Raw genomic sequence first — 12,537 nt, 5'->3', positions numbered from 1 at the left:
TCATCATTTTATGAACCAAACAAATAATTGAGAAAATGATCAACAGATTAATTGCAAATGAAGACCATCATTACAGGAAAGACTTAAAAATATTTTTCAATTGACTAGACTGTGACAGGATTAATAAATTGATTAACTGATAAAACGATTGACAATTAAATTGACAGGGAAAATAATCATTAGTTGCAGCCCTACACTTAATGTTACTGACTAAATGACATGTGGGCCGATTGTGTCTCTAGATCGACGTGAATAAGAAAGGAGTCATAGTGATGGTGTAACTTTAGTTTTTACTGTGAAAAACTATGGCCCTACCATAAATCACCTGTTTTTAGAATGGAGTTTGGTTCAATAGTATCAAAATGACTAAATAAAGTGTCTTAATGATATAAAAAAGTGACAGATACATGACATTAGCATCAGCTTCAGCAAGAGTTTGATCTGATTAGTTGAAGTTAGTCTGTGTTAGATGTGATAGACAGATGGTTAATCCAATCACCTGTCAAGTGCCTGCCCTTTTCCAAACAGTTTCTAAGGACACCTTCCCAGATGGTTCTGTGTAACAAACCATCTGACATGTCAGGTTAAAACCCTCAGAATTTGTATTTACCACTAGTCGAATCAGAGTGGTTGTTTTCACCAGAAAAAGAAGTTAAGGCATGACACAGGAGCAAAGCACCTGGATGAGCTGCTCTCATCCATCCTCCTTCTTTTCTCTCGAGACTTTCCAAACTATTGTCTGCAGTGTCCTTCAAACACCACCACATTCACAGAGGTGGGCAGCAGCTCTTATTAATAAAATGACTTGTCAATGATGTTCTACATGCATCATGCCACTTCATCACTGATATTATTCATGCTGACTTTGTCATCTTTGGAAGTAGAGATTGTGGTTTCACTTTAGTTACAGATGTTAACATTTTTTACAAACTCTATTATTATAAAGTCATTTCCACAATAAGTGCATTTTTTTGACCAGACTGAAATGTTGGAGACATAATTCCATCACAAATAAAGGCACTAGCTTCTGCTTTTTTAAAAATTAGTAAAGCAACCCAAATGCACCTGTATGATGCAGTTATTTTCTTTTTTCCAGTATTCTGGGTATGTTTGTGAGTCGAATAATTTTTGCTTGTCTATATATGTATGATAATTAGTTGTTATTCTCTGCTGTTAGTGAAAAAATTCTTCATCGCATTTTAAAACTCAAACATGAGAGAAGAGATCAGCCGTCAGAATTTCTGGGACCTCGAAGCTGATTCCTTTGCGAGCATTTATTGTGGAAATTCAGTCGCTTTTAAATGATTTTAGAAGACTATGTTGGAGTTGCAGCCGTGTCAGAATCTGCTCAAAATCACAATAAAAATGCACACAAACAAATAAATACATAAAACTGAACATACCTATGAGCAATACCACTCCAAACACAGTTCAGCAGAACACGGACACTGCTTCGCTTTCTTGTCGTATTAGGAGCCCAAGATATGTTACAAGTTCTGAAGAAACTGAGCACCTTTTGACCAAAACTGAAAGAAAGACAGCAACAAAAGCTCGAAGTGTTACAGTACACACCCATCTGTTGTTGATATAGTTTCTGATGTTATGGCACGTCCTTTTCTTGTCCAATAAAAATTCATTCTAGCCCCTTTAGTATCCACATCTCCATGTCAGTTTGACAGGCAAATTTAATCATCTCAATCATTTTGAATCTTTCAAAATAAAACTGAGCAACATGTAAACAAAACTGCTTATACCAGTGTAGTATACATCAACAACAACAAAAAAGAAAGAAAAATAAACAAAAAAACTGTTGGCTCACTTTGTGTTGCCTTCAGTGCCACATAGATGACTGTACTCTCAGCATTTCCATTTCAAATGACGCACACATAAAAAGACAAGGCTGTGAATAGAAAATGGCAAAAAGAGGAGGGTACTTACACACACGCACTCGCACAGACACACAAATAAAAAAACCTAAATAGAAATAAATATTAGACACAAGTGAAGCAGGCAACCAACCAGAAGCTCCATTAAGGCCAAACAAAGCCATTGTTTTTTATGCCCTCTAATATGTATGAAAAAAATACTATCATATACTATGGCACAAAATCTCATCCTCCACTATGTATGGTTGTTGTTGCTTTTTTAATTGAATTGTTTTTGGCATACTAATAGTTCTTTCTGAATGGGATTTGGAACCCTCTACACTACCTAAAGTAGAAGAACTGGAGATGGAGAAGAAATGGACAAGATTTTGCTCCAGTGCAAACTGTTCTGTGATATGAGAAGCTAAAGACTGAGCAGCTAATTGGAGCAATTAAATTACTATATAGAATAACTCATTGTGCCTGTTAATGGTGTGTGAAATATAAATGTAGAGTAAGCCCCTGGTGAGTGATTCAAGGCTGAATGACATCTATTCAATAAGAAATTACATGGTGAAAGTCAATAGAATTCCTTCTGCAGAGTCGTCCAGGGTTGTGTTTCTTTTTGTCAGACATTCCTTCAACAACAAGCCCACGTCTTGATCATTTACGACAGAGCAAAAAAGATGAGTAGAGTGAATTTCTTCACTTACGTGACAGAATTATCACCCTTAAAGATAAATAAACTGGATGAACTCAACGTATGTACACCTAACAGGAACGGAAAGCTAGAACACGTTGTTATAAGAAAGGCGAGTGGAACACAACGGCGACTAAAAGAGATGGAAAAAAAAGGCTAGTTTGTTCTGCTGGCTGATCCTGGTGGTTGTGTGGTCTCGTGTCCTGTGCTCTGAGGTATACTTGGTAGGAAGTGAGAACACCCATGTTTGTGAGGTGAGTTTTCTCGGCAGATAAGAGACGTTTTGCTGGCGGAGAGGATCCCGTGGAAAAGGTGCTGTAAACGGAGACCCAAGGGATTTTTTTTTTTTGGAGGTGGGGTTGGGAGGGGTGGGGGTGTGGGTGGGGGGGATTGGCTCAGCACAAGAAACATGACCCAAGCCTGGAGAAGCCTTTCAAATCAAAAACAGTAACACTGGAAAACTAGGGTTTGAAAAAAAAAAAGAAGAAAAAAAGGAAAAACAGGAACTGGTAATCATGTGTTGACTCTTTTTGTATTCATCTTTTTGCACTGGAGTAAAATTTTGGAAAACTGTGGCAGCTATTGTTTTGATCTAAATCGGTAAAAGTCTAAACTTTTTATTTATTTTTTTTTTAAAGGGAATACTACTTGATTAAAGCATACACAAATATTTTTGTGCATTTGTAAAAAGAATCAAAACTTTTTTTTCAGAGGGGAAGTCTCAGAACTCCAATCTGTGATGCCATTCCAATCATCAATGCTGCTATTTTCTAGACACGATCATTAATCTTTTTTTTTTTTTTTAATGGAAAAAATAAGTTTGGTCTCTGAAAAGAAATATTTTTTTGGTTCTACATTTGTGGCCATCACAGATTAGCTTGTGAACATGGCAGAATGCTTACTAATGCGGATTGAACTGACCAGGGGCGTAGCTACAGAATATACCAAATCTGAGTGGTGAAATTTAGTGCTATTCCCCTTAATAGATCATCAATCGCAAACATCTTTAACTGATCGTGTTTTTGTTTTTTTTTTTCCAGCTGTAGCTTGTGTTATTTTGGAATTGGGGGGGACGTATTGCGTGGTTGTGACCTTGTCCTCAAGGGCTTTTAGAGGAGGGTGGCATGGTCGAGGTCTATGTTGTCCATGCTGGCCAAAATAGCCTTCTGGTCCTCCCGTTGTGGGCGGCGGTACAGCAGAGCAGAAAAGCGAGTATATGGGTCATGGAGGATGGGCCGTTTCTTCTTCTTGCGGAGGTAGAGAGCTTCTTCGGGCTGGAGTACCTGAGAGGTGTAGGCCTGCTGGGTCTGAGAGGTGGAGACACCTGGTGGAGGGCAGATAAAAGGCATGTCATTGCTAAGAGAGCTCATATGTTGCTTTTACACCAAAATGCATGCATTCACAGCTAAACCTGCTAAAAATAGGCAATTGTCCCTTTTTCCATTGCCAGTAGATGGGCTTGCCTCTAGTTTCTGATACATGCTGGACAATACTGAACTGAACAAGTGTGTGCAGGAGAGCAGAGAGAGATGGTTTTGAAATTGAGTGTTCAGCTCTCAGTACTTTTGTAGCTTCTATCTGAATCTCTGTGGTTTGAAGTTTAGTTTCTCTCAAGTCACTGTTTGTACTTTCAGGTTTCGGCCTTCCCTACAGTTTCATGTTCATTCTCTGCTGTATAGTCTCGTTAAGTTACTGAAGTAATTATGCTGATGACAACCCAACATTTCCTGATTTTGCAGTCACCCCCTACTGGCTATTAGAAAGAATTCAGGCTTAAGGCATTTCCAACTTGGTTTTCAGACCCAGAAGTACCATTCCCCAGTTATATTGTCTATGGGTTAAACGCCCTTCATTATTAGCATTATTCTTTGATGGCCTGATGATGAAGCTTGTCCTTTGAACACCTACTTGACCCATCTTCTGACTGAGGAGAGGAGGAGGCCAGGATTACCTGAAGCAGACACTTTCAAGTAGGTACAAACACCACTGTGCTGGGCTGATGCGCCGAAACCAATCAACTTAAGTCATACAGCAGAGTCACAGAAGTTACCAATGGTGGTGACAGACCTTCCCTGCCTCCCCACCAAAAACGGGCAAAAATTTGTGGGTCAATCTGAAGTCATTTAACTCTGGAGTGAATACAGATTATACCCTTCCACATGGAAGGTGGAATCCAGATGTAACCATTAACATAACAGTGTTTTTTTGTTCAGTGTAAAAGGGGCTGTAGCGGTGGTTTATAGACCATTCTGCAGTAGCCAGGTTAGTCAAGCTTATGTAGTATAGTTGCCTTCTGAATGTCAAGCACAAATAAGAGATCAGAGCTAGAAGATCCTTACATTTAGATCCTGCAGAGCTCTGGAGTGGCCACTGAGAGAAAAAAAAATATATTGAGGCAACGTTTTACTACATCGAGCGCTGGAAATGCTTTCATTCATTTTTATTCAAATGTGGGCTCAAAATAGACTTTGTTCCCACATTTTGGTTAATTTGTGGGCACAGGCACAGAATAAGTCTATATACAGAGAGCCAGCACAACAGACCAGCCTGCGTTGAACGCAGTTTAGTCTACATCAAATTTGTTGAACACACAGATTGTTAACACACATTGCACTGACATTTATAAAGACAGACAACATGTGAGATCCCCAAAATTGGCAGGCTGCAGTGCAGGTCATGAATCTTGCTACTTCCATGTTAGCAGATGGGACATCTTTGACAAGTACATGTCAAATTTCTGTTTGAGACTTCTTTGTTATGACAACTTGACATTATCAAACTTAAAGAAACTGTTTAGCTTTATGTTTGAACATGACATTACACTGTCAAATGTGGCTAGTTTTGACACTGGCTGTTATAAGAGCATTATAATAATGAATAATGACTTCATGAAAATGTTATAAAGCCAGATTGATGACAAAGTACAGTACTGAGGTAATTTACAGAATTACCTAATAGACAAACAGCTATCTTTACTTGTTGCTGAGGTAACCACTATCTGCTGCTAACTGGCCTTAGCTAGGTTAACCCTAACCAGTTTATTTAGTATGGGAGGGTGTGATATGATGACTGACAGGAGCATCACTGATTGAGATGTGAAAAGTCACGTCACACATTTTGAGCAAACTACAGTCTTGCAGTCAGTTGGGTACCTGCTGGGCAACCCACTAAAAAGTTGTGCAATGTGTAAAAAATTGACATAAATTCACAGGTATGGTCATGGGGAAAAAGCCAGATGTTTGGTAGAAATTTGGTGTGCTCAGAGACTGTGAGAATAACACTGTCAGTGGCTTTACTGCTTGTAAAAAGTGCCAAAAAGTACTTTTGTAGCTTTTTAAAGGCAATAAAGATAATTGGGGGCAACAGGTCGGCTCTGATACTCAGCTTTGGAGGTGCAGATGGGTGTTGGTTTGTAAAACTGGACCCATGCAGGACTCTGGATCAAACTATAGGATTACTTATTTCCTGCTGAAACATTTGCGTCACAAAATCATAAAAGGTAATGCACACACTGTACCTTAAAAGGGATATTACAGATGCTTGAATTTTAAAGGGCCAAACTACCAATTTTAACATTTCAGTTCACCTATTGCAAGAATGTACTGATACTATCACAAATACATGTGATTAATCATTTGTAGTTCACAAAAAACATAAGAATACTTACTCTTTGAGAAGAAAAAAGCATTTTACCTGTGGTCATCATGATGTGGCAAGTTTAAAAATATCACTGTATAAAAAGAAGAAGAGAACAGACAGGAACAGGGTTCACACCTGCTTTCTTTCTGGTCTTGGAGTTATTGTTGTTCATCGTCATCTTCTTGGCCTTTTTAATACGTTGGTATCTCAGTGCATCAATCCTCTCAGACCCCGAAAGGGCACTCGGCGCACCTCGACGTTTTCTGGATAAAGAACAGAGAGAGGGGACAACGGGTAACTCCAGGCCAGACATGGTCAGTGGACTGTGTTTCTGCACTACGGAGCGCAACAAAACCAGAAACCCACACGGTCTCAAAACAGCACTGCTCGTGCTAAGCAAGAGGTGCAGCACATTGCCAAAGGATCAATGTGAGACACCTAAAGAGCTGTACTCTGAAATCCAGCAAAGTAATTAATTCTACTATTACCAAAACCTTGCACATCATCTGGATTAAATGTAGGTCAATGATGATTATATTTCACAAAATTAGTGAAATTATATATCCATAAATCCAGATGGTATATTCAATTGTGCACCTTGAAATTTCATTGCCCTTCAGGGACATCTAAGATATTTTGCTCAAATTGATCCAAACAATCTTCATCCAAAGAAAAGCAAAGTGTTACACAATCCCTGAAACACTCTATTTACCTGATGGTGTAGATTAGAACAGTGAGTAAAGTTTTTGAGAAGATACAACATTTAAAAAGACTTGCACTGTTGGTTTCAGAGGAAAATTCTCCATAAAAATGAAGAATGTTTTAAACAAAATGTAATCAATTGATGATATGTTTGCAGATTGCATGATTCTTTAAAAAAACAACAACAAAAAAACTTAATCTATCCCACTGAAAATAACAGGTGCAAATGTTTCCTCGGTGTGGAGTGTATATTTCTCAGCTGCTCATGATGGCATCTACAGACCTCCCTCCCATTCATGGAGGCACTTATGACTTGGCAGCCCACAGATCTCTGCCACAAACACACACTTGGTTCTCTCAAGGCACAGAAAACAATTAGCATTACAGAGAGGACATCTTCCCACCGTGGCTGCAGAGAGAAACCGATGGTCGTTAGTAGAGGGGGAGAATCACAGCTGAGCAACAAAGCATCATCAATATGTATTCATAGACATGGATACTGTCTACAATGGGCTTCACCATGCTGACAGGGGGAGAGATGGCGGGAGGGGAAAATGACTACTCGGGAACAGTCACATAATGAAAAATAAGCCAAAGAAAAGCGAAGCACTAGGACAACAAATGTAACAAGAATTTATCCATAGAATTGTTTCTTTTTTGAAACGGAGGAGCAATATTTAGCGATGGCATGCATGGCAGTTTGCACATGGAACACGACTTTAAAGGGGAATACATTCAAAAGCACTTCATTGGGCAGTTCGCTCAAACATCGGGGTCCTCAAGGCCCCCTGAGTGTCCCCCCTCTGCAAGCCCTTGGCGAAATATTTGTTCCTTAGGGTAAAAAAGAAGTGCATAAGCTGCTTTGGCAGGACACTTGCTTCACATGATAGTGAGAACTGTTCTGCAGTCCAAACTTACAAGTGCAATTGTATACTTACAGTAGATGGTTTGATTCATGCTCTATACAGATGCTTTATACGGGGGATTAAGGCCATGTGTCCACTAGGAATCTGTGCTTAGTTATTCAGGCTAAAGAGATGCTTGCGGGAAGTGCTGCTCATGGCTCCTGCTACTGTTCTGCTGCTTGAACTACTGCATTTCTGATAAAAGCTGGAATATTTTTTAACTTCTAGAAACAAGTGAGCTGAGAACTTTATACATGCTAAGCCTTTCATCACTGCCAGAAACATGCAACAGCATTTCTGCGTTACTCTTAATGCAAAAATAAGAGCTGTGAATGATGGCTCCCAGTGGACACACAGCTTAATGTGACGTCATAACGCCAATCTTACAAAATATTTCTTGGAGATTGGGGTCCAAAATATTTTCAATTGGTGTCATACAATACAAGCATCTGTAAAATATAAATGGGAGAATGTGTCACGCTTGAGGAGAATGCTAAGAAAGTTTTTAGGAAGTGATCATCTGAGGATAAAGAATGTCTATGTGGAAGTCCACATAGACCACCCATTCATAAATACACAGTATGCCACATCTTGTAATAATCTGTATAGGAAATGTATGGAAAGACACAAAATACCAAAATATATTGGTGATCATACCTGCTGAGAATAGAATGTTTGTTTTTATGGAAAAACCAGAATTCCCAGAATGTAACTTAAGTTCTATGACTATGTGTGTGGCCATCTAATAAACTTTGCTTTTTTTTTGTTTGTTTGTTTGTTCAATAAATTAGTGGTATGACCAAGTGTAAATCCACCATAAACTCACCCTTTGGTTCATGGACTCCTGTTTTAAAGTGCTGTTTTTTATTTGGAACCAGAGGTGACCATATTTGGATGAGGTGGTGGAGCTAGGGAGGATGCACATTGCTACGCCACTATCCTGATTGGATCTGGCTGGTCAGAAGGTAGCCATGCCCTAACCTCACATGCCAGATGGTTTGTTACACAGAACCATCTGGGAAGTAGACCTTAGAAACTGTTTGGAAAAGGGAAGGCACTTTCAAAATACACTTAGCAGTTGATTGGATGAACCATTTGTCTGTGACGTCTAACACATACTAACTCAGGAGAAGAGCAAAAACATCTTTTCCATGGAGAAAAGCCTTCAGTAGCATTCTTTGCTCTTCTTTCAATGAAGAAATACTTTCCAGTTCTGATATAACTGATGCTATCACAGTATCTATGCTTAACCTCTTCAGGAGCCAGCATTGTTTGTTCGAGATGAGTCGCTTCAAAGGAGGCTTCTCGCTGTCGTCACACCTACAACTAAGCCCATGAAACCCACCAGTAGTCCCTCTTTGCGCCACTTCTGGTGCGGACACAAATGGACAACTTGAAGCCTGACAAGATGGATTCTCACTTGATCTTGTGATCTTGTGAGTCCAGCTGCCTTGAAAGGTAAGCCACGCCCTAAAGCAAACAATGCTTTATTGTCTAGTTCACTCTAAATGGTACCACAGATTACAAAATAAACATCATGATGTACTGAAAAAGACTTGAAACTAGCAATTGAGATCATAAACTCATGAGGAAACTGTTCACTGAGGTAATAAATCAAGTGAGAAGTAGAGTCATTTCTCATAAGCTTACATTGGATCAGACTTCTTGCAGTCACCCCCTACTGGCTATTAGAAAGAATTCAGGCTTAAGGCATTTCCAACTTGGTTTTCAGACCCAGAAGTACCATTCCCCAGTTATATTGTCTATGGGTTAAACGCCCTTCATTATTAGCATTATTCTTTGATGGCCTGATGATGAAGCTTGTCCTTTGAACACCTACTTGACCCATCTTCTGACTGAGGAGAGGAGGAGGCCAGGATTACCTGAAGCAGCTGGATGTCAGTTTAATATCTTGCCAAAAATGCTGGGTCAAACTAGTGAGTTGTAGGCACAACTACAGTATAGTTTCAATGAAAAAGTATCAAATATTCATTGTGGGCCTCAAAGTAATCCCTGACTATCTCCCCAGCAACCACCAGTTGAGCAACAATTGATTTCATCCTGAGGAAGAGGGCCGAATGGGATGGTTTGGCTTATGACTTGGCTAAAGGGAGGAAGAGGGAAGGAGGCACACATTGACTGTATCCCTGGCATGTGCAGTTTGTTTGATTGCTGGGCCTTGACCATGAATCTAGCAGAAAAAGCTGTTGCCAGGAGCTTGGCAGTTTGCAGTGCATTCTGTTCTTGGGGACACGTAAACCAGATCTTCTCCTCAGCATGTGGCTTTGACTTGTTTTTGTAAATATTTCAAATATAGCAAAGCTTGTTTATGAAATATGTTTCATAGGTAATGCATCAGCATCAAAATTTCTTCCAATTACTTTTAAAAAGGACTTGCCGTCTAAAGCTTGTATCTTTAATAGTCTCGTGACACCAAACAAGTGGATATCTCGCTGTCTACTGATTGTCTGGGGATTTCTAAATGCAATGTTGTTGCCTGAATGGAGGTAATAATAGTCACTAACAAACCCCTTTTTTTCCCCAAGGACACACCATACCAGCACATGTACTGTAAATGCTGCAGCCAGTAGCTCTTTCAAACTTTGCTACTTTCTTTGTTTAATCTGTTATTTTTTGGCTTTATTGTTGAAACATGTATCCCCTATGACATAAACACACTTGTAGGAATTGGAAAAGGAAGCGTAGAGTTTGGATTGAAAAGGAACAGACCTTAATCGACCACGCAGTCAGATCAGCTGGATGCCCCTCCACAGACCACCCCAGGAGGAGTGGAGGTGAGTGGGGATGAGAGTCATGCTAACCTAGTTTAGACTTTTGATATCTTGAGATGACTTTGGATTGTGGCAGTCATATTTACTGAAGAGTTATTTGCATTAATTCAAAGCGAACTGAGGGAGAAAATATTTTTCCACTCGCTTGAGGCATACTAGGACCTAACAGGATATCAAGTGCATTGATCTGTTTCGGGGTATCGAGACAGAGAAGAGGACTGAGCTCATACAAAATATCATCAACCATTCAAATTTTGGCCATGTCATTTAGGACACAACTCTGTGTGGTTTTATTTGTAGACTAAAGGTATTTGAGCGTAGAAACATGTCTGAACCTTGGAACCATTTGGTTAGAGTCCAGTTTGACCACGCACAGATGTGTTCTTTGGCTTTTGCACCCAATTCTACTCTCAAATGTGTTCCATACAATATCAATCGGTGACCTATACCAAACTAAGTTTCAGAACAGTGAACCAAGTATTCAATCAATGCTTCAATAAATATTTAAATTGGTTTGAGGCTGATAAGATTACTATTGTCTTACTTATGCGTGAGCCTGAGGTAGATTTATCTGCAGTGAGGTATTGTTATTAACGGTTGACAAATTTGCATGTGAATGTGGTCAGTTAGCAAACCACTCAAGCATGAAATCATGTTGGTGATACATCTCTGACCTTATCTATTACTTGAGTTAACAGATGGCATATGCATATCAGTCAGAATGCATAATGTACTGAAGACTGCAGAACTTAAAATGCATAGCTACTTTGAGAAAAAGGAAAAAAGGAAAGAACTGAAATAAACTACACATGTTGACTGAAGGAAGGAACAAATCAAACAAAGACTCAAAGTCTTGTATTCCCCTTTAAAGGACGAGGTGATCAAAAAAGTCCCACCTGCTAACCCCCCCCTTTCAGACATGGATCCAACCCTTACCTATTGCGGTGTAGAGGACCTGGTCACAACAACGCTGCCCAGATAGCTGAGATCAATCAAAAACAAAGCAGGTAAGACTCCAGGAGCCATCAAGAACCACCATACTGCCCCTAATTCATAATGATGGAGACATTGCAGTACATGAGAAGAAGCGGACAGGCCCTGTGACACACTTTGCCCAACAACCTCTCCTTGGTAGTCAGACCTGGGAGTGTCCTGGGGGCAATTAAAGGGGTTGGGGAGAGGACGGTTATAGAAAGGGAAGGGGAAGTAGGATAGGAAAAAATCTGAGAGGTTGGAAGGTAAGGAGAATTGGTCATGCAGTCAGGTTACTAAGGCCGAGGATGGGCCGCAGGGCCTGCCAAGATGAACTCTTCTTAAAGCATCCCTCCGCATGATAAAGGCATCTTCAAAGGCTTGGAGCTAGACATAACAATGGGTGTTTGCTTTGTCTGGGGAATCAATTTGATGAATATTATGGGATTCCTCCTGTTAGGTGAAAGCAGGGTAACGCATGATACAGATGGAAAAACGGGGATCCTGTGGTGATGTCTGCAAATTCCCAGGCTTTTAGGGGCTTGTGCCAAACAAATTACACAATGCACTGGCAATAGTGTTTTTCATCCTGATGGACTGTAGCCCCAAAAGGTCTGAAATGGAATCTGTGAAGCAGATGCATTTTCTTGTCAATTCTGCAAATAATTTGTCTCCAAAATCACACTTTTTGGACTTTTCACTAGAAAAGCAAATGTATTTTTCATGGTAATAATTTTGGAACAATGCTTCACAGATTCAATGGGTGAATACCTCTAACTTGATGTCTGACATGAAAAGCAGCATTGACCAGACTAACTAAACTGAAAACTTCTCATCAAATGAATCATCACAATGGCTGTCCTTCAACCATACAGTTTTCATTGTTCACATAAAAGTGTTAACAAATGAAAAAAGCATAAACTAAACTATAAAACTAATTTGCCACAGAGATGATTTAAAAA

The 12,537-nt window shown here is 39.7% G+C and overlaps 1 protein-coding gene across 2 annotated transcripts in view; it reads right to left on the bottom strand.

The window, feature by feature from the left end:
* Positions 1-504: 504 nt before the first annotated feature.
* The window catches only part of LOC146318632 (protein turtle homolog B-like), a 194,099-nt gene continuing 182,066 nt past the window's right edge, over positions 505-12,537 (bottom strand). For both annotated transcript variants that reach the window (XM_084730666.1, XM_084730665.1), the window contains 2 exons: positions 6,340-6,467; positions 505-3,889 (listed from right to left, as the gene is read on the bottom strand). In XM_084730666.1, the coding sequence (XP_084586792.1) occupies positions 3,675-3,889; positions 6,340-6,467 (343 nt within the window). In that variant the 3' untranslated portion in view covers positions 505-3,674. The remainder of the gene's footprint in view (positions 3,890-6,339; positions 6,468-12,537) is intronic.

Source organism: Lutjanus erythropterus, chromosome 11, assembly GCF_056507025.1.
Source record: "Lutjanus erythropterus isolate fLutEry1 chromosome 11, fLutEry1.hap2, whole genome shotgun sequence".
NCBI classification, from domain to species: domain Eukaryota; kingdom Metazoa; phylum Chordata; class Actinopteri; order Lutjaniformes; family Lutjanidae; genus Lutjanus; species Lutjanus erythropterus.
Note: the sequence above shows the minus strand (reverse complement) of the source record. Positions and strands in the feature narration are given on the sequence as shown.